The sequence below is a fragment of the Bos indicus x Bos taurus genome, chromosome 25 (assembly GCF_003369695.1).
Source record: "Bos indicus x Bos taurus breed Angus x Brahman F1 hybrid chromosome 25, Bos_hybrid_MaternalHap_v2.0, whole genome shotgun sequence".
Taxonomy (NCBI): Eukaryota; Metazoa; Chordata; class Mammalia; order Artiodactyla; family Bovidae; genus Bos; species Bos indicus x Bos taurus.
This window is the reverse complement of record NC_040100.1, coordinates 35920661-35942564: the sequence shown is the minus strand read 5'-3', so window position 1 is coordinate 35942564 and position 21904 is coordinate 35920661. Positions and strand designations below refer to the sequence as shown.

General features: G+C 42.3%; 1 protein-coding gene across 13 annotated transcripts in view; it reads left to right on the top strand.

Annotated features, from left to right (window-relative positions):
• RBFOX1 (RNA binding fox-1 homolog 1) overlaps positions 1 to 21904 on the top strand; it is a 2434604-nt gene that overhangs the window by 2376490 nt on the left and 36210 nt on the right. For 8 of the 13 annotated variants that reach the window (XM_027528154.1, XM_027528150.1, XM_027528155.1 and 5 more), the window contains 2 exons: positions 8916 to 8958; positions 14248 to 14312. In XM_027528154.1, the coding sequence (XP_027383955.1) occupies positions 8916 to 8958; positions 14248 to 14312 (108 nt within the window). Of the gene's footprint in view, positions 1 to 2650; positions 2691 to 8915; positions 8959 to 14247; positions 14319 to 21904 lie in introns of those variants that run through there. The other 5 variants (XM_027528156.1, XM_027528151.1, XM_027528158.1 and 2 more) reach the window with 2 other exon arrangements.

The window sequence follows — 21904 nt, the reverse complement described above, 5'->3', positions numbered from 1 at the left end:
TGACTGATATTTAAAATTATTGGACCAAGCGAGGATCAGAGGGTCAGAAAACGTGATGCTGGTGTTCACAGGAGGGAGGAAGAAATCCGTTTGGTGGTGGGAGATGACACTGGATAAAGCTCATAGCAATGTAATCTTTGACTAGAGCTATGACTGCAGATACCTTGGGCTTCCCAGGTAGCTCAAACAGTATAAGAGTCTGCCTGCAATGCAAGAGACCCAGTTGAATCCCTGGGTCAGGGAGATCCCCTGGAGAAGAGAATGGCAACCTACTCCAGTATTCTTGTCTGGAGAATTCCCTGGATGGAGGAGCCTGGCAGGCTACAGTCCATGGGGTCACAAAGAGTCAGACACTACTGAGAGACTGACACTTTCACCTTCTTTGCATAATCCTCCCTTAACATGGGCACTTACTCACCTCTTTCCCCATTTTGCAGCCAAAGAAGGGGCGCTCAGGTTGCTCAGATCATTAGTTCCAGGGCCCCTAGCTGCTGACTGCTGAGGCTGTGATCCAGAGGCCCATGTGTTTCCCGTCTAATTTGGCTCTCATATGGTGCTGTGCTTTTGGAGGAGGTTATGGGGAGATGAGGCTGTCCCGACACCAGGATCAGCATGTGCAAAAGGTGTGCCAGCATGAAGGAGCAGTCAGAGCTGCTCTGATCTGGCTGAATGATCAGCGCTGGGCGCAGTCTTGTTGGCAGAGGCCGGCCCTGCCTTCTGACCCCCGGCAGACAGTATCCTTTTATGCTAGAAGTGTTGAAAACAAAATCAAAGCCTAGCTCAGGATGCCACACACTCAGTATCTGAGATTAGGGTTTGATGCTGCTTGACAAGGGCTCTTGTGAACAGGAGCCCTTTTCGATCCAAATGAAGACAGCTGAAAGCCATGCCTACCAGCCTCCTTAGTGTGTGAAATCTCTGCACCCTGTTTAAAGACGATGGTACTTGGGGTTTAGCCCTTCAACTCGGAAAAGCTCTGAGAAGCCCATGCGGTGTTCTCCAGCAAAGCAGTGTCACTGCCGTATGTGTGTGTGCATGTGCGTGTTGTCGGTGCCTCCCTCGGCTCTCAGTGTGCTCAGCCTTCCTGTGGGTCTGCTCTGCTCCTGAAATCTGCTGAAATCCTTGGGTAATCGACATCATGTTTTCGGTTAGGACCCCAGCTCCATTCCACAGTGGGGCACATGGGTCCTTTGCCAGAATCATAAATCATCTGTAAACTCCATGGGAAGGTTGTAATAACAACAGTTACCCTTTGGAAAACATGCCTTTAGAAACTCGCATTTTTATATTTGAGACGTCTTGGGATCTTGGCAAAAGCCTGTGAGGTGTGAAGGCTATGTGGGATCCTCACTGAACCCGTTTCAATGCTTAGGAATTGTACGTTGGTTTCCCAGGGTTACAGAGCTTCTTTCTCTGGCTGTTTCGCTCAAGGTAAACCATGAGACTTCTGTAGAAGTCCAGGATCTTTTATTTACCCCTCCTGTGAAGTCCCTTCTCTCTGGCATGACTCTGTGGACAGGGATCAGAGAGCCGCTGTGAGGCTTGGCTCGTTCAGCCATCACGTGCGGTTCTGCTCAGTCTGGATATAATTTATGTGAATCTACACACAGACATAGGCATGTACACACTGGTGACATGTGAGTACACAGACACACAGATGTGCAAACACGTATTACTACATGCATCATATGCACACTATCTACATTCATAAACATATGCACACACGTGCATTTACATGTACAAACTAACAAACATACATATACGCAAAAATCTGGGGGCTTCCTGGGTGGCCCCATGGTGAAAGAATCCACCTTTCAATGCAGGAGACTAGGGTTTGATCCCTCGATTGGGAAGATTCTTTGGAGAAGGAAATGGCAACCCATTCCAGTATTCTTGCCTGGAGAATCCCATGGACAGAGGAGCCTGGTGGGCTGCAGTCCATGGGGTCACAAGTTGGACACGACTATGCCACTGAGCAAGCATACATGCATACATGTACATGAGTCACACACATACACAAATGCCCACCTGTGTCATTGCACACATCTGTATACCTGTTCACAGACCATATAACTAGAGATAATCCCCTCCCTTTCCCATAATAGAGGGGCACATGGAATTACCAAATATTAGAGTATGAAATACTAGAGTGTGAAAGAATATAGAAGAAAATCTCTGAAATCCTTTGGATCTCAGCTCCCCTGAGATCATTCAGCTGTAATCCATATTGAAAGCGTGACATCCGTACCCCTGTATTTATCAATCATATATTTTAAGCAGATGATTTGTTTTTCTGGGAAGGAGCTAGGGGTTTGGCTGAATGCAAATACGATCCTCGTATCAGCGTGGGCCACTTGAAACATGCGTGACTCCTCTCTGCATCTGCACCCCTCTGGAAAGTCCACTACCCAGCACAGCATTGCCTCCGTGTCCTGATTCTGGGCCCCCACCGAACCCCAGCTTCATTTTTTCTCAGTCTGACAGACTGCCGTTGTCTCCAGCCTCCTTAACCAGTGTGGAAACGATCCCCGGTTCCTGCGTCTCGGCTGGCCCTTGTGACCAGACTAACTTGGCCGGTGCAGGGGTTGGTGTGTGTGCATGGGGAAGCGCACTAATATGAATGTTTTTCTTTGTGTGTGCACCCTTGCAGTGTTGTTTACCAGGATGGATTTTATGGTGCAGACATTTATGTAAGTATCCATTAACATGCATGCCACCCTTGTTTCTCGCCGGAGTCATTCTTTTTACAAGTTTGCTGCGATTTCTCAGCTGGGTGTCACCTATTTCCGCTTCCCGTGGGAAAGAGTCAAAGTCTCGGAGGACAGACGGCCTTCTGCTCACGGTAGCCGTCGTGCTATTGAGTGAGTGGAATGAACTCCTTGATTCATTTCAGAATAAAAGAGTTGTACTTATTCAAAATAAATAAAATACTGACTTTTTTCCCCGTGTCCAATTAAAGACTTTGCTGCGAAAAGAAATTCTCTCCCAAATGCCCAATTGGGGTCTCTGTGTTTTCAGTCTAATATTTAAGATGACAGCTGTAGTTACCAGCTGTAGAGGGTGAAAAGATATTTTCATGGCTAATGTTTTTAATGTTTTCTTGTATACATTGAATTATTTATCACGACAGCCCTAGAAAGATTCCCCTCAAGTCCCTGTTTCTCTCTTTCTTTCCCCACATTGATGGTTTTAGTAAGAAACATCTCCTAACAAGATATAGATCCATTTGAGCATTCAACTCTTATGTTTTTCAACCCCTGATTTCCCTCTATTGCCCCAAAACAGTTACCTGACTTAGAATTATTAGGCCTATTTAGGATTGTTTGTTAAATGGTACCACTTTATTAAGCTTCTCACTTTTAGAGAAAAGGAGGATGTTTCTCATTATGGGGCCATAATTAAATTTATCTAACTTGATCTAGAGGTAGTTATTCACTGATGGTATGATATTAGCATCAGTGTTATGAAAATGACTTGGAATAAACACAACTTAAAAGAAATGGGGGATATCTTCTAAATCACATCATTATTTTCATTATGAGTGACCTCAGATAAATTCAGTGGAATCGTATTTGTTGTTTTATAGACTAGATAACAAAGAAAAATATAGCCATATTCCTGATCAAATTGAGGCAATTTACTAGAAAATAGGAAAGATGCTAGTTATTTAATTTTCTTCCCTTTGAATTTCAAATAATTACAATTTTGAGCCAGAGTATTAATCTCCATCAATGATAAACTTGGGTTTTATTATTATTATATTAAGTATATTTATTATAATCTGTGGGTTAGTTTTTTTTTTTTTTTTTTTTTCCCTTAATAAAATGAAAGAACAACCTACCTGTCTTTTATTCACCCAGGGAACAACCAGTTTCCTTTTTGTGGGTCTACCTCCATCCACTCCTTCTCAAGTCCTCTTTTTCCAAGCTTTGAGTTTGTACCATTTTAAATAGAGAAACAGGCAGGGGCTAAAGAGTCTGGCCCTCCTCCATATCCTCAGATATCCACTGATCACAAACATCAATCTATCCCCTTCCCCTAGGGTAGCTTCTGGATGGAGCATGCATATGGAGGAAGTAAGGACTTAGTTGGTGCTTCCCTGGTGGCTCAGACAGTAAAGAATCTGCCTCCAGTTCAGTAGACACGGGTTTGATCCCCACGTCAAGAAGATCCCCTGGAAAAGGAAACGGCAACCCTCTCCATTGTTCTTGCCTGGGAAATTCCACAGATGGAGGAGCCTGGTGGGCTACAGTCCAAGGGGTTGCAAAGAATCGAACATGACTTAGCGACTAAACAGCAGCAACAAGCCCTTGAGATACAGCTACATCTCCTTTGAGATACAGCTATATTCAGATAACTGGAAATGTCCTCCCTGCTCCCTTTTTTAAAAAAAAGAAATGATGACTAAAGAGGTTCATAAAAAGACACACAAGGTTCTGTTTTTATTTAAAGGAAGTTTGTGGCTGGCTCGTTCAATCTCATTAAAAATAATGTGCAGTGAGTAGGTCTAGGGCCATCCTGAGGGGATCTGGGACATGTCTTAGACAAACTGGTCACCTCTACTGGGTCTAAATCAGTTGTTTCTTTTTTCATTTTACTGGGCAGAGTTGTAAGCTTCTGGCTTCAGTTACTTTTAAGGGAGATAATGGGAGTCTGCTCTCCACTTCTTCCTATTCAGATAGTTCTGTCTTGACAGTAGATCAGAGCAACCCAGACAACAGCATGGGAGCCAGGACCACTGACCTTTTGTACACACCCCACTTTCTCCAGCACATGCTCCTCTTTGTTGCCCAAGGTCCCCATCCCTCCCACATCATGGTGGAGCCCTCAGGCATCTCCCAGCCCTGCCGAAGCAAATAGCATTTGAAAGACCTGCATGGATCCCTGTAACTAGAAAGTCAGAACCTCCTCTGTAGAAATATCTCCTCTTAAACTTTGCAGGGAAGAGAGGATTGAGGAGAGAGAGAGAGAAAAAGACAGTGATGATCATAGATACCCTGACGGACCTGGAGGCAGTGGATGTGTTATAAGATGCTGTGAGCCAGAAATGAAGGTTAAAAACCAGGGATGCTCCTTTGGGCTGAGTGCAAAGAAAAATCATCTTGCTGGGAAGCCCAGCTCTGCAGGAAAAAGGCTGCCTGCCCTGCTCTGACCCAGTGCATATGGCTACTCACCAGAGGACAGAGAGGTCTTCTAAGTCAGCAAGGAGGGTCACAGAGGTCAGTACCTGGGTCTCTTCTACCTGGGGCATAACACACACACACACACACACACTTATTTGAAAAGGTAGCAATTGAGCTTCCATAACTAGCCTATCAAACCTACACATTCAGTCATTGCTAAGTGGCACATATTTCCATAAACTCCTTTGAATTAAAAAGCAGGCCATGGCACAGAATTGTAAATCAGCTCTGTGCTGTGCTCAGTTGCTCAGCCCTCATGTCCAACTCTTTGCGACCCTATGGACTGTACCCATCAGGCTTCTCTGTCTATGGGATTTTCCAGGCAAGAATACTAGAGTGGGTTACCATGCCCTCCTCCAGGGGATGTTCCCGACTCAGAGATCTAACCTGTGTCTGCTGCACTGCAGGCAGATTCTTTACCACTGAGCCACCAGGGAAGCCCAAATCAACCATACTTTAATAGAAAAAGAAGAAAAAGTAGACTAGGTTAATGAAGAAATATAGAAATAATAGGAGAGGCAACACATGGATAGGATCAACTGTTTGAAAGTTGAAGAACCACGATCCTTGGACTTGCAAAGCAATCCATTAGATTGAAGGGTGAAGCTAGAGATCTCATAAGGCCAACCTTGATCGAGGAGCTGAAAATAAGGGTTGCTGAACCAAACTTAGCCAGGACATGTGTCTTCACCCACTCAGGGAGATAGCAAAGAATATGGAATTAGATCAAAAGATAACTATTGAAAATGGAGGAAAGGACATGATAATAGAACTAGATATAAAAAAAAGACCCGACAAGCTCTCAGTAGAAACTAGAGTAAGATAACAGAGTTCTGAGCACTAGGAGAAAGGAAAGAAAGGATAGGAAAAAGAGAGAGAGATGATACAGAATATAAATATTAACCTTACTCCCTTTTATTGAAAAAGCCCTAAGCTTCCTAACAGGACTTCTCTGGTGACTCAGTGGTAAAGAATCCGTTTGCCAATGCAGGAGACGTGGGTTAGTTCCCTGGGTCAGGAAATGGCAACCCACTCCAGTATTCTTGCCTGGAGAATCTCATGGACAGAGGAGCCTGGTGGGCTACAACCACAACAAAGCTTTCTTACACTTAATGCAACTGTGAGGCTATCTAGCAAATATGTCTGGATAAGATTCCAGGGCACTTTTGTATCATGCCTAGATCCCATTATAAAGAGGTTCTGGGTGACACCGTGACTTCTATACATTATTTCTGAATTCATGTCACTCTGCCATCCATGGATCTTCAAGAGGCAACCTCATTTCAGTGATGTTTGAGCTCAGGACAGAGGTGTCAGTAGTTTTTGGAACATGGAAAATGGAAATTCTCCAGATAAAACTCCCAAGTGTTTATTCCTGAGACTTTGCTTTCTGTGTGGGCCAGCTCGGGGGTTCTGGTCAATCACCAGGTGGCAAGGCAACAGCTCATCCGGAAGTTAAGTGTCTCCTGTGTAAGAAACATGATATTCACACTCCACATCACCTCACTCTCTGTGCACAGGGTTCTATCAAGTGTGTTAGTTGCTCAGTCCTGTCTGATTTTTTGCAACCCCATGGACTGTAGCTCACCAGGCTCCTCTGTCCATGGGATTCTCCAGGCAAGAATACTAGAGTGGGTTGCCATGCCCTCCTCCAGGGGATCTTTCTGACTTGGGGATAAAACTTGGGTCTCATGCATTGCAGGCAAATTCTTTACCATCTGTGTCCTGGTCCTAATCAAGGAGCAGTCTTATTACCCATCACCTCCATTGTTTTTTCCCCAGAGGAGGAGACATTTCTTTCAGAAAAGAGATGAAATCTTTTGCCCAGACATCTTCACTGACACTGTGGTTTGAGCCCATGAAATGGATCAAATTGCAAAGTTCAACCCTTATGCCCTAGGCCAACAGAAGGACATCATTGCCTCCACTGAGCAAACTTGAGAATGTGGTGAAAGACAGGCAAGGAGGAGGGTGAGAAGTGAGAGGATAATGGAGAGTGTGTAAGCTGGACCGGTCACAGGGAATAATATCTGTACTTGAAATATTCAAATGACAGAGAGAGATGGGGGAACTTCTATAGGCATAGTTCCTCAGATGTAGAATTCTAAATTAAAAGGGAAGGCTCAGTAGAACTAGGAGCTTCCCTGGTTCGATTCCTGGGTCAGGAAGAACTCCTGGAGAAGGGATGGGCTAACCAATCCCATATTCTTCATTGTTGTTTGTTTAGTTGCTCAGTCATGTCCGATTCTTTGCAATCCCATGGTCTGTAGCTTACCAGGCTCCTCTGTCCATAGAATTTTCCAAGCAAGAATACTGGAGTGGGTTGCCATTTCCTTCTCTAGGCAATCTTTCTGACCCAGGGATCGAACCTGGGTCTCATGTTTGGCAGGCGGATTCTTTACCGCTGAGCTACCAGGAAAGCTGCACACACACACACACACACACACACACACACACACACGCACACACTCATGCACATATATTTCCCCCCACCACACCTCCCTGACCAGGGATTGAACCCATGCTCCCTGCATTGGAAGTGCAGAATTTTAACCACTTGACCACAAAGAAGTTCCTTAAAATATACACACTATATGTATACACACACACACGCCTTTATCAGGCAGGTCCCTACATCTGTTAAACTGTTCAATCACCTTGATGTCTGCCTTGGAACTGGAACACTTCACTTCCAACTAGAACCACTCACGGGAAAAAATCAGCCTCATTCACGAATCACTGTCACATCCCAAACTGCTCCCCAGTCTGTCCAAGGGTTCTGCTGAGACCTTGTGAGTATTTGGACCTGAATGAAGTGATGGTGGGTTAATGACATCCATCTTCAAAGAAGCTTTTCCAGACCCGTGCGTACTCACGCCCCCATGCTTTCACACAAACACACACACACACACGCACACAAGTAATGTTTCCAGTCACATATGTTAAAATTAGCTTTAGTAGCTTTGATCTGATTCATTGTTTCCTGAAGTACAATTGCTCTATCTATTATTATTTGAAATTAAATTAAGAAAAAAATAAAGGCATTAAAAAGAAAAAAAGAATAATTTGTAGTCACCATAGGTCATGTTTGTTTGTTTTAAATTATAGCTTTACTGAAGTATAATTGACAAATAAAATTATAAGGTATTTTTTTAAAAGGTGTTGATACAGTTACTGTCATCTTAACTGCCTCCATCATTTGGCGTCAAAGTTAAATCCTCAGGTGTGCCCAAGAAATCCAACCATGAGATAAAGAGAGACATGAGAGAGCAAGTTAATTTGATCTCTTGGAAATGGCACCCCCTTCCAATATTCTTGCCTGGAGAATCCCATGGACAGAGGAGCCTGGTGGGCTGTGGTCCATGGGGTCGCAAAGAGTTGGACACGACTGAAGCGACTTAGCACGCATGCAATATGCTTGGAAGGGAAAAAAGCCATGAAAGTATCCTTTTTCCTTCTTTAAAAATACACGCAGATTATAACACAAATGCAATGAGGGTGGTTTGATCCCCACCCCCATCTGCTTGATACTCTCAGTTACAGAGATTCGTGGCTCAAAAATGTTCGGCATTCCTTGGTCCTTATTTTGGTTTAATGGGTCATGCTAGGTCTTAGTGACAAAAGAGAAGCAAACTTGGAAATGAAGTGCTCTGGAATTTCTGTCTGACTTATGCATTTTCTTTATTTATTTCATTTTTGCATTGAAAACATTACATTTCTGTTTCCTTATAGAGTAGTGTATCAAGAGCCTGTGTATGGCAATAAATTGCTGCAGGTATGAAATCCTGGCTGGTGGAAAAACTCATCACTATTGATTGTGGGTTTGCTGTGAAATCCTACTAACAAGACAATTCTGGGGAGGGAGGGGAGACATTCTCTAACATAGAAGGAGGGAAGACTGAACTGAATTTTCCAGTTTTGATATCAATTCTTCTAGAAGAGAGACACTCATCTTGAAATCTTTTTTCCCCCTCTTTGCTAGATTATGTGTGTATCAGAATTGAGATTGGGCTTGGCTGTTTCTTTCTTGGCTTAAAATGTATCTGGCTTCAGTGAACATAAACTCAGTGAAAAAAAATCCAAGGCTTTCATTGAACCAATTGTCTGAAAAAAATTTTAGTAATTTCCTGGAGTCAACGGGGATGGTTAAACCAAAACCCTTTTATAATTCAGCATCAAGGATCAGTATACACTGTAGCTTCTTATAAATTTATTTCACATTTTCTGCCATAACTCTCAAACCTATTTCTCACTGATGAAACAACCCCAAATGAACAAACTTGTTCAAACTTGAGGGAAGCAAAAACCAACACCTGCATTGGCATGTAGCTGGCTAAGTTCCAAATTTTGTCTATAACCAACACAAAAACTGTCAAATAAAATGAAAGAAGAATGTAAAACTAAAATGATAAGTGGGAATTTTATTACACAGGTTTCCCTTTAACCTGAGATTGTCCCTTTTGTTCAGTATTAAGTCAATTAAGAAAGTACATTTTTTTTCCAGTGAGATTAATCAAGTTTTAATAAGAAATCTAATATGAAACAAATGGGTATTTGGACTAAGGAGAGAACCAAATAATTAAAATTTCTGAGATAAGCTTTTATTTTCACCTTTTAAGAAAAGCTGGACTTCAAAAACAGCTGTATGTATTATGCAGATAAGTTAAAGAGTAGTGATTTATATGAAGGATTTTATAGTTTGCAAATAATGCTCTTGTAAGTGTCATTAGCGGAGAAGGCGATGGCCCCACTCCAGTACTCTTGCCTGGAAAATCCCATGGATGGAGGAGCCTGGTGGGCTGCAGTCCATGGAGTCGCAAAGAGTTGGACACGACTGAGTGACTTCACTTTCACTTTTCACTTTCATGCATTGGAGAAGGAAATGGCAACCCACTCCAGTGTTCTTGCCTGGAGAATCCCAGGGACAGGGGAGCCTGGTGGGCTGCCGTCTATGGGGTCACACAGAGTCGGACATGACTGAAGCGATGCAGCAGCAGCAGCAGCAGCAAGTGTCATTAGAGTGAATAAATTTTACGTATATCATTAATCCACCTGTTTTAGACAAAGTGAGATCCTTGAATATTCTCAGAAAGGAGGAAGTCCTGTGTCCCCACAAATGTACAAAAATTTCATCTCACTTCCTCAGCAGTTTGCCATTTGGATATTTGAACTTTTTTTTCCAAAAGTATGCTCTCAAGTTAAAAATGTGATTTCCATCATCAAACCACTTGGTGATGCAGTGGAGATCCACAGAGCTCATTAATACTGCTTTACAAAGTTCCACAAATGAGTAACCAGTTTCATTTCATTTAACTCAACATCTCCCAAACCTATGTGGTCATGAAACCTTGCCTTTCCCTTGATGAAGATCCCACCAAGCACAGTTTTGAAAATGTTTCATTGGAGCATCATTAAAGTACATAATTGATAACTTCCCCCCGTGGACCTCCAGAGGTCTTGCTAACAAAGGAAGTATTCCCAAGCCTGTGAATCAATATCTTTGATGGTTGCCTCTGGTGGTGGGGGCAGGGGTGGGAGGGGGAAATCCATAATGACCATTTAAAATACACATTTTCTATAAGATCACATGTCTATTTTGATGCCCAGCATGTGAAATTATATTTTGTGAGTAGGGAGCATAGAACTATTGTGTGCTTGTCATTCCTTTTCTTTCTTTTTCACCTTTACTTTGGTGGTGGGAAAAATCTGTCAAGGACGCATTTTTGTTTTTGTCCTAAGGTCTGGAAGGATCAGTTTTAAGGTAGACTGTGTTTTGATGACCACAAATGAAAGTGAGCACTTCTTTTTCAAACATTACCCCAGAACCTTGCTGAAGCTTTGGTTATACTCGGCAAGCTGCAAAATATGGGCAATAAAATTGATTAAAATCACCTGTTAGAAAGGCAAATTAAAGCAATTTGTAATTTTTAAAATCATTTTACAGTGTGTGCATGCATGCACCAAGTCAGTATGCAACTCTGGTTTTCCCCTTAAATGGATTCCATGCCGAAGAAGAATCGCAAAGGAAGATGATGCAGTATATAGGAGCAGAGGCGTCAAGCCATCTACCCCTTTTTCTCTGTCCAATTACTACAAATTCCAGGGATCACTTGGACCTGGGCTGTCCAGTACTGTAGCCACCAGCTCCATGTGGTGGCTTACATTTTAATTCAAATGAATTCAACATTAAATAAATTTAAAAAGCCATTTGTTGTAGCCCCCACATTTCAAGATTTCTGTAGACATTTAGGACAAGTGGCTACCATATTGGACAGTGCCAGTATAGAACATTTGTGTTCATCATCAAGTCTTCTGGACACCTAGGAGATCACTGACCAAGGTCAAAATCTCTCCACCGGTTCCACAGACTTTACCAAACTATGACCTTGACTCATGAATCAGGAATACTTGTAAACATACTCAAATAGCAAAGATAAATGTCAGGACTTTGACCTCTTGTGCCTGTCTTACATGGAAGCCCATACTTGTTTTCTCTAAATGGTTAATACATGTGCAAATAGAGAATGGATCCTTCCCAAAGCTTCATAGACAAGCCCCTCAGTTGTTCAGAAGGATCCCAGGTGTACACTCCTCCATTTTATACCAATGCAATAAGCGCCAACCTAGTGGTCAGTGAGGGGCTGCTGCTGGCTGGGTCAGGAAAGAATCCACCTGCAATGCAGGTAGACCCAGGCTTTTTGATCCCTGGGTTGGGAAGATCCCCTGGAGAAGGAAATGGCAATTCACTCCAGTATTCTTGCCTGGAAGATCCCATGAACAGAGAAGCCTGGTGAGCTACAGTCCATGGGGTCAAAAAGAGTCGGACAGGACTTAGTGACTAAACCATCGCAGTCAGTGAGGTTCATTTTAGGTATATTCTGTTTGCACTGCCATAGTTTTCCCCACTTATCAAAATTGCTACCTACTTCCATTGACAGAAACCATTGCAGAAGTTGAGGGAGTCCTCCAGAATTCAAAGAGGTTTTGCAAGTAGGATATTGCTATAAGTCTTTCCGGGAACCAAATTTACAGTCGGCACATCGTGATTGATTGACATGGCCCTTGATGCAATGCGCTTTACAGTAACTTTTGTTTTTCAGTCTGAGAGTGACAGAAAACACACACGCGCGCGCGCAGGCGCGCGCACGCGCGCGCACACACACACACACACACACACACACACACACACACACACACACACACAGACGCGCACGCGCACGCGCATGCTCACATTCTCCACTCAGAGTTTTCAGCTGGTGGCAGCTAATGCCTCTGAGCCATCAGGAAGTCAGTGCCAGCCCCTCCCTACCTCATTAAGTTCAGTACACGTGCGTGCGTGCACACCTGTGTTTCTGCGAATGCCTGATGAAAGGCGAGGAGATGGGCAAGCTGATGAAAAGACTGGCTCCAGAAATCGGGTGAGCCGATTTCCCCTCAGCCCATCAGTCTGTACCTGGAGCTCGGTGCTCCCTGTGACAAATGCTTTGGTTTCCCAGCTCCTCGGCACATTTAATGAGTTTCTCCGTCCTAATTAGAGAACATGGTGTTTGGAACACCAGGTGGTTTCTGGCTAAGACCTCTTTTTTTTTTTTTTTTTAACTTTCACATTGTTTTTCAAGGGAGACTTTTAAAAAAGTAAAAATACTGGCTCCAAATTATGCGTGATTATCTGTCAGAATGTCTTGGAGGTGTCTTCTCCAGAGTGATCCAAAGAAGGAGCTTGATTAAGGAGAAACTAGCTTTTTGGAATGCCCACGTAAGTGATAGAAAATTTGCTTTGAAAGTTGGTTATGATTGGCAAAGAGTAGAAATAAATTGCAGAGACCACTGTACCTATCACTGTTCTGATAGATGCTTCTTGCAGTTTTCTCATTGATCTGTCTTCTATGCTGTATGTGGAGCCAAGAATAATGAACTGCTTTACTCAAGATACTACCAGTAAATCCCCCCAACATTCAGTTATTTTGCTATTAGAAGCCCTCTGACATGGTTGTGTCCTGAATTGCCGCTTCACAGCAAGGGTGAGAACCCTTCTCCCAGAGGATCGTAGGACTGTATATTCTATTTAGAACCTGAATGGCCCCCGTGTTATCAGTGGAGACTGGATCCCTTTAACTGTACTAAGATCATTCAACAGTGGTTGATGTATCACTGTGGTCTGCTGAGCAAGGAGTTCTGTTATTTTCACAGTTTGATAATCAGTGCTCCACTGAACACAGTTCCTTTCGAATATGCCCATTTGCTTGTCCTCTGCTTAATTGAACAATTGCAATTACTGGTACATACAACTAAATGTTAATTATTGTTCTCCAATTTTTTTCTCTCTCCTAATGATTTCATTTACAAATTGGAAGGCTTTATCATATTTTCCACAACAAACAAATTCCCCATTTGAACCAGTGTGATATCTTGAGCTGAAAAGATAGAATTTTTAAGCAATGCTCAAGATTCCTTTTTTTTAATCATTATGTGACATTTAAAAAGCTAGAGACAATCTTCTTTCGTTGCTTTAGTGGTTGAACAACTACATATGCAAGAGACTCCTAACACAGTTTCAATCAAAGGATTATCTTATTTTTGTAAGTAAATATCAAAGACATTAACATTAATAAATATCAAAGATAGCAGGGCATTAGCTTGACCTGTATTGGATTTTTAAGGACGTAATCAAAGATGGTTTGAATAAGATGTAAGTTGATAACTGATAAACCAAGGTAAAGCATACTCACTTTGGAAAATCTGGAAAGTTCAGCAAAGTAGAAAAAGCATTTAAATAATCTCCCATAATCCTCTGCACCCCAAAATGATTACCATTAATTAACATGTAGGTACATCTCCTTCAGAGGGTCTCTGGGTTCCTGCTTACAACTGCTAATCTTTAACATCCAGCTGGGGCTGGTAGTCCACCCCACATCTTTCTCGCGTGTTTTGGTACTAAGCTTTCATTAACCTCCACTTGAGTTCGCTAGATGTGGGTCACTGCTGTTCTGCTGGGGTCTCACCATCAGGCACCCTGAGTCAGCCCCCTCTGAGTTCCTAAGCCTGCTTTCTCCTTGTGTTTTAGGGTGGTTATGCTGCATACCGCTACGCCCAGCCCACCCCTGCCACTGCCGCTGCCTACAGTGACAGGTAAGGGCTTTCCTTCTCACGCTTGACTATTACCTGGAAATGAACTTAGCTGGTGGGAGGCGAGCCTCTCGTGTGGTCTCGGTGCAAATGCATGACTGCTGGGGAAGGCAGTGCCCCAAAAGTTAGGTCTCACGGTGAAGGTCAGCACGGGGCCGCCAGGACGCAGTGACGCCTAGCTCGCTCTGATCGCTCGCCCTCTCTGCTAAGACACAAAGACGGTGGGTCCGTGCAAAGTTGCTTTTCCTCTGACAGTTCCTCTGACAGCACGCCCTGCATGCACAAAATACACCCCTTGTACAACCTTCTCCTGGACTTCTCTGTAAAATCCTGGATTCATGTAACTCATAGGACAAAAGCCAAGAGAGGATCCCACAGGGTTTACCTCAATTTTCAACACCTCAGTTCCCTTCTTTACACCTTTGTACATTCAGGAAACCATTCTCCTTTATTGCCTTTTAAGATCCTGCCTGAAGGAATATGGGCAGTGTGTCTGGCATTCATCAGGAGAGTCTTTCTTTTTGGCAATGCCCAGACCCTGTGCCTATGAACATAAGCCAACATTTATTTGTAATGCACACCACATGTGAAGACTGGCAGCGGAAGGGACTGAAGTAGGTTTAAGAAACGCAGAAGTCAGGACTGGATGGCGGGGGGGTGAGGGCTGGGGGTTGGAGGAGCTCTATTACCCATTACCCAGGCTTAACAGATGACTCGGTTTCTGAAATGGCAAGCCACAGCTATTTTCGTATAAGTGCTTTGGAAAAAAAAAGAAAGTGTGCGTTTCCATATTGAATGCAAATTGTTGGCTCTGTTTTCAGAGGACATAAATGTGAATGTTCAGATGCTCTGCATGCACAAATGTCATGGAGGGTGCTTATTTTGGGTAATGACTCCTTTAATTTAAAACTATGTTTCATGAATAAAACAGTAATGGTAACAGTTTGCATGTGTGGCTGAGGCATGCTGGGTTCGACAGGTAAGCAGGCGGTGTCTTGGACTCGTGAATGGGGAGTGTTGGCAGACTCTGGGTCTCCCCTCGGATCTCTTGTGACTCAGTTCCTCTCTTAGTTTGCTGTGGTATGCTTTCTCTGCAGTTCCATTCCATTTCTCACAAATTGTATCCTTAGTTCTTTGTAACTACAGACTTCTTCGGAGGTATACGAAAGCAAAAGAAATTCCTGAACCCTCAATGTCACACTTTGAAAACCCCAGGCATAAAAACTCATGATCAAATAGCTCTTTGGCAAGACAGAGTTGAGATCTGTTATCTGATTGTATGCAGGTATTATTCCTATAACTTCCTATTATTCTTATAAACAGCCATCGAGAGCTCTCAAGTCTGGAGGGAGCTTCCAGAGAAACCCAAACAATTGTCAGCACACAGTTCTAAATACTTAAATTATCCAGTTACCCAATCATCCGTTGCTAGGATGCAAAATATGTTTTATGAAAGTTGCTATCTTCAATACACTTTGACACTAAATTAGGGAAATTGAGAGGGTCAAAAGAGCTAATAAAAATGATGACAGTCTTGAAATTCTCAAGATCATTCTACAAATGAAAAGGCTTAATTCTATTAAATTCTGCACACTGCATATTCACAGAGTGTCAATTGTAATGTGGTTCATCTACAACCCTTAATTATTTTTATGAAAATATCTCTCGATGCTAAATTCTCCAACACCCACTTTGTATATAATTATAATCATAGTAACTTTAGCCTGCTGCATAATTATAAGAATCTTAAACAGATTTATGTCTTTGATTTTTTTTTTTTAATCTTGCTGCTTGGTATAAGTGCATCTATCCCCAAGCTGGAAAAAAGGTTAATTACAAAAATATAATTTAAATTACTTTCTTTAATATGACCAAAATAGACATTTGAAAAAAAACCAACAGTGTTTAGTACTATTCTTAGATAGAATTACTTGAGGATCTGGCCATCTCCATTTGCATTTGCCTTACAAAATAAGTTAAAATTTTGCTACTCTTGGGGGCACCATATATGCAAATATATGTATGAAATCTGTTATTTTAATATTATTAAGATTTCTCACTGGCAACCTGTCCTACTGAAAAATTGCCCTCATTCTTGGTTTGGTAAATCTTGACTAACTCTGCAATTCCCACTTTGGTGTAATAGTTTCAGTTGAAGAGACCAACTAAACCTACTCTTGTCCATATAATTGGCCTCTTGCTGTTCATTAAAGAAATTTGCACATTAGGTCTTTTTGGTTGCTGTGGAAATTGATTACTAGTCCTCTTTCACTTGCTACTTATGGAAATATTGCATCGAGAGAAATGCACACATAGATAAAATTACCAGAAAACAATCTTAAAGATTATGTTTCTGGTTTGATTTGTAAAATGTATCTATGAAACGGTGGTACTTCCGTTTATTGTTAGTAAGCAGGTAAAGAGGAGGAAGACCCTTCAAGAGAAGACACATGTTTAGGGGAAAATGTGAAATTATCAGAAGAGCTTTCCAGTCAGTTAGAGATGGCAAGAATCTAGAGTTATCTCAGGGAAGTTGTGTAACCACTTATTTTTACTCCATCACAGGATAATATCAGTAGGGAGAGACTCTTAGTACCTACTTTCTACAAGACAGGCAGGATGACAAAGAGAAAAGCTTCTTAATCCAAAGAAATGCCTTCAAAATAGGAAATAAAATCAGAAGGAACAGAGACTGTTGGGTCACACTCACTGGCTGTCAACCTGATCCAAGGAGAAACCACAACAAGCTTTCTAATCATGAGATTCACTTCTCAAACATCTTGAAAGGGAAAGAAGTTTGATGTCCCCAGTTGGTAGAATTTTACCTTTTATCAGCACAAATTAAGCCCTCATCAAATTAAAGATTCAGGGGTCTTTTGGAAAATCTTGAACTCCAGTAACCTCAGGACTGGCCAGAAGTTCGTTGATGGCCACCTCGTTAACTCCCTGCCCATCAGCTTCTCGGTTAAATGATCACACCATGATTATCTCGGAGTACCCTGAGAGTTTCTTGAATGCCGACCTCCGGAAGGAAGACCATCTGGTGTGGGCAGTGATTTCCCCCCAAAGAAAAAGACCTGACTAGACTAGGTAATTTTGCAGGCTCATTGACAAATTGAGTGGCAATAGGCAGATGTCTTTCTTGGGCATTCAGGAAAGATTTGGTAAGCCTTTGACTTCACCTCAAATCTTCTAATCTCACTTTGATTTGTGGAAAGCCAACTATCTGGACTCTCAAGGGAGATGGTTTTCTGAGCTTGAACCGATCAAAGCATGGCAGTGGGGCCGATGATCATCTGGTCATTGCATGTTACTTGGTGTTGCTGATGTGTTTGTGGTATGTTCTGGATTGGACAGGTCCATCACCACATTAGCTCGATGAATGGCTTGCTTGAATGAAGCCTGGGGGCAGGCTTCTCTTGATTGACTGGCTTTCGGTTTCTTTGTGTCTTCTCACCTGGTCCTTGTTGCATCTTTGAGCAGCCAAACTGGGAGGCAGGGAGGGAGAGGGGACGATTTCCTTTTCGATGAATCACTCTACAGGTATTTGGGTAAACGTGTCTGATGTGTACACAGCTTTGATGACAATGTTACCACGCCAAAAAGGCAGACATCCGTCATGCTTGCCCTGCTTGCCGAACATCCTAACATCCCCTAACACACAGTGCATGGAAACAGCCCTCCACATTAGGGCAGAAGGGAACTCAATTCAGACCAGCTAGAGGAGAAACTAGTAGAGGCATTTGCTCTGAGACTTCATGACGACCCAGGTGCCCTGCTAGTTACCCTGGGCCACTGTTTTCATGGACACTTGCATTTCCATAAAGATCCTTAAAAGTTAGCAGCTTTTGACCTACAGCAGTAGTCCCAGCCAAACAGGTGCCTCTAGACTGAGCGAAAGAGACAGCAAGCAACAGGCTTCTGTTTGTTGTTTTATTTTCTACCTTTTTTTTTTGTTTTTTTGAGACCTTTAAGTTTTTCAGCAACATTAGACTCTACCATATGAAACCGCTATTTTTGTGGGCCCCAAATGGTAGAATATTGGCAATTTCATATAGCTCAGCTTAATAGAGGAGCTTCCCCAATGACTCAGTGGTAAGGAATCTGACTGTAATTCAGGAGGCACAGGTTCGATCCCTGGGTCAGGAAGATCCCCTGGAGGAGGAAATGGCAACCTACTCCAGTATTCTTGCCTGGAAAAAATCCCATGGAGAGGAGCCTGGTGGGCTACAATCCATGGGGTCACAGAGTTGGTCATGAGTGTCTCAGTTGGACTGAGCAACTGACTAATCACAGCTTAATAGAAGCCCAATTAAAATGCCATAATATCAATATCAATAATCTTGCTCTCTGCCTATTCATACATATACATATATGTATGTTGTATATATATATTGCTCACATATACATGTGAAAAATATATGTATACACAACACATACACACACTTCTGCCTTAGGACCTCATGGAGGACTTATATGCGTGTCTAGATAAATAAATCTTAATACAAGGAGGTCAGGATATGCCAAGTTGTGCCAGTCATGAGCCCCATGCTAGAACATCTTTTAAATGTGATACTCATAACCTATAAATAATAGGTTCTATGTCAGAGAGAAATAGATTAATAGCCTTTCTTAAAACTCAATAGCAATAAGTAGTCATGTCTTTGGGGTCATGGAGCGGTTGATCTATAGATCACCTATTTAAAATTATATGGTGGTAGAGATAGATAGGGGCTTCCCTGATAGCTCAGTTGGTAAAGAATCTGCCTGCAATGCAGGAGACCCTGGTTTGATATCTGGGTTGGAAAGAGCTGCTGGAGAAGGGATAGGCTACCCACTCCAGTATTCGTGGGCTTCCTTGGTGGCTCAGATGGTAAAGAATCTGCCTACAATGCGGGAGATCTGGGTTCGATCCTTGGGTTGGGAAGATCTCTTGGAGGAGGGAATGGCTACCCACTCCAGTATTTTGGCCTGGAGAATCCCCATGGACAAAGGAGCCTGGCGGACTACAGTCCATGGGGTCACAAAGAGTTGGACACGACTGAAATGACGTAGCACAGCACAGCACAGAGATAGATAGGTACCTACATACATAGATGAGTAGGTGGATGGATGGATGGATGGATGGAAAGGTAGATAGATGATAGGTACATAAGTGGTTAGGTAGATGAATGGAAAGAAAAAGAGAAGAGAGAAAGAGGGAAGAAAAAAGGAAAGAAAGCAAGAAGGAAGGAAGTATGGACAGATAGGAAAAGACTATCTCTCTATGCTCTCATAATAAGCTTCACGCCAGGACATAGAACTAAATTCTTATGTATAGCCTTAGTTTGATCTAAACTGAAAAACTAAAGGAGTTTGAGTTGATTTCCGTTCGTGTGGGTACTCACTACTATTTTAGAATGTTTTCCTTCCTGGATTTAGATTAAATAATAGAGAAATGTCATTAAAATAAGGCTAATAATTGCATTTAAAATGATATACCATTTTTTGTGGAGTATTTATCAAATCATATAGGCTAAAAACTAAGGGGTTGCCAGGCTACAAAGCATATATACGAGCACCGTGAAATGAAAAATTTAATTTACCCTTCAAATTTTTTTTGGTAGAAGGGTTAATTTTTAAATATTGTAATACTTTAGGGACTTCACAGTTTTACTCTTTCTGTTGAAAGCTTCATCTCTGGATCCTGTGGATTCCTGAACGAGGGTAGACCATGCAAAAGCAGAGATAGGAGGGAGGTTTCCTAGTTTTCCCTGTTCCTCTTGTGTGAACAGAGTTAGATCAAGGTTGAAACTGTTTCTGGTTAAAAAGCACCCATTCTCTGTGATGTGTGCGATGAGGGATTTCAGGACCTTGGACTCGTGCTTTGTGTGAAGCACTATCTCCTCTGGGTTTCCCAGGTGGTGCTAGAGGTAAAGGACCCTCCTGCTAGTGCAGGAGATGTGAGAGACATGGGTTCAATCCTTGGGTCAGGAAGAAACGCTGGAGAAGGAAACGGCAACCCATTCCAGTATTCTTGCCTGGAGAATCCCATGGACAGAGGAGCCTGGCATAGGATCGCAAGGAGTCGGACACGACTGAAGTGACTTAATACTCTCTCCCATGGCCAGTTCAAGACCAGGTGACTGCTTCTGATGACATATTTACTAGTTTTCCAGGACAGGAGAAAACCATGGACCGTGTAATATGGTGACCAACTCTCTTGTCCGGAGAATGGCCAGACTTTAACCAGGCTTCTTTCCCATATGCTGTGAAAATAGCTTTTCTTGTATGAAAGGATGACAACAGCTTTGCTTTCTCCTTTTTTATCCAGTTTTGTTTTGAATGTTCTTCCTCAGCAAAGCAAAAATTGGCAACTCTATGATAGACTCCATATTATATTTTATTTACATTTTCAATCCTTTTTGAGAAATCCACTGGTGGAAAAATAGAGTGAGGGTGTTGTAAAACTTGGTGACGCCAACAGTGGAATTCTCAGATGGACGAGGACCTGAGGGCTTAGTTCATGGGTGTCCAGAGAGGATAGAGCCACAAATAAGACCAGGACCCGGAGTCAAAACACATCCCAACATGTTGAGTTAAAGCGTAGCAGCAAGCAGTGGTTACTCCTCTGTATCTTTTATTGATAGTGCTCTGTTGAAGTTGTTCTTGGTTTTAGCTTTTAATCTTTTCCACTGTTCTCACTCATCCATTGGACTTTCCTGGTGGCTCAGACTGTAAAGAATCTGCCTGCCATGCAGGAGACCTGGATTTGATCCCTGGGTCGGGAAGATTCCTTGAAGAAAGGAATGGCAAACCCACTCCAGTCTTCTTGCCTGGAGAATTCCAGGGACTGAGGAACCTGGTGGGCTACAGTTCATGGGGTCGCACAGAGTCAGACCCGACTGAGTGACCGACACTTTCACTCATCCTGATGAGCTCTTCTGGGTCCTGCAATTTAAAAAAGAAAAAGTTGCTCTGTGAACTTGTAATAGGAATGAGTCACTAATGTCTGTATTTATATCGTTTTTACTGCAGTGCCCAGAATAGCACGTACAGCTTTCAATTAGAACACTGGGTTGAAAATATGCATTCATACATAGTAGTGTATATAATCTATTCTTATTTTTTATTTATATTCTTGTCCTTCTTTTTGGTTTAAAGTTTACTTTCTTAACTGGTTCGTTTTTTCCCCCCAGTGACTCAGGGTCCCCTCAGGAAGAGAAAGTGAAGCTGATTAATCTAGACAGCTTTAGGGTAACTAGAAGGAAACAGGTACTGTCTGTAAATTTCATTTTCCAAGATACACAAGCCAGATCAAAAAAAAATTTATCAATAAAATTTGCCATATATATGAAAATGCTCCTGTGAAAATGTTCATTAGGTGGAAACAGAGGACTTTGGTACTCTTACTGTTTCCTAAGACTTCTTGAAGTTTAATATAGTAGCTGGGCAAACTTTGATTCAGATCACCTCTCTGTGATAATTATAATAATTATGATAATAACAGTGATAGCAACAGTGGCTATGTATGGAGCCCTTGCTCTATGATTGGCACTGTTCAAGGTGCTTTATAAAGACAGTCATGGACTTGGCATACCAACCCTATTAAATTG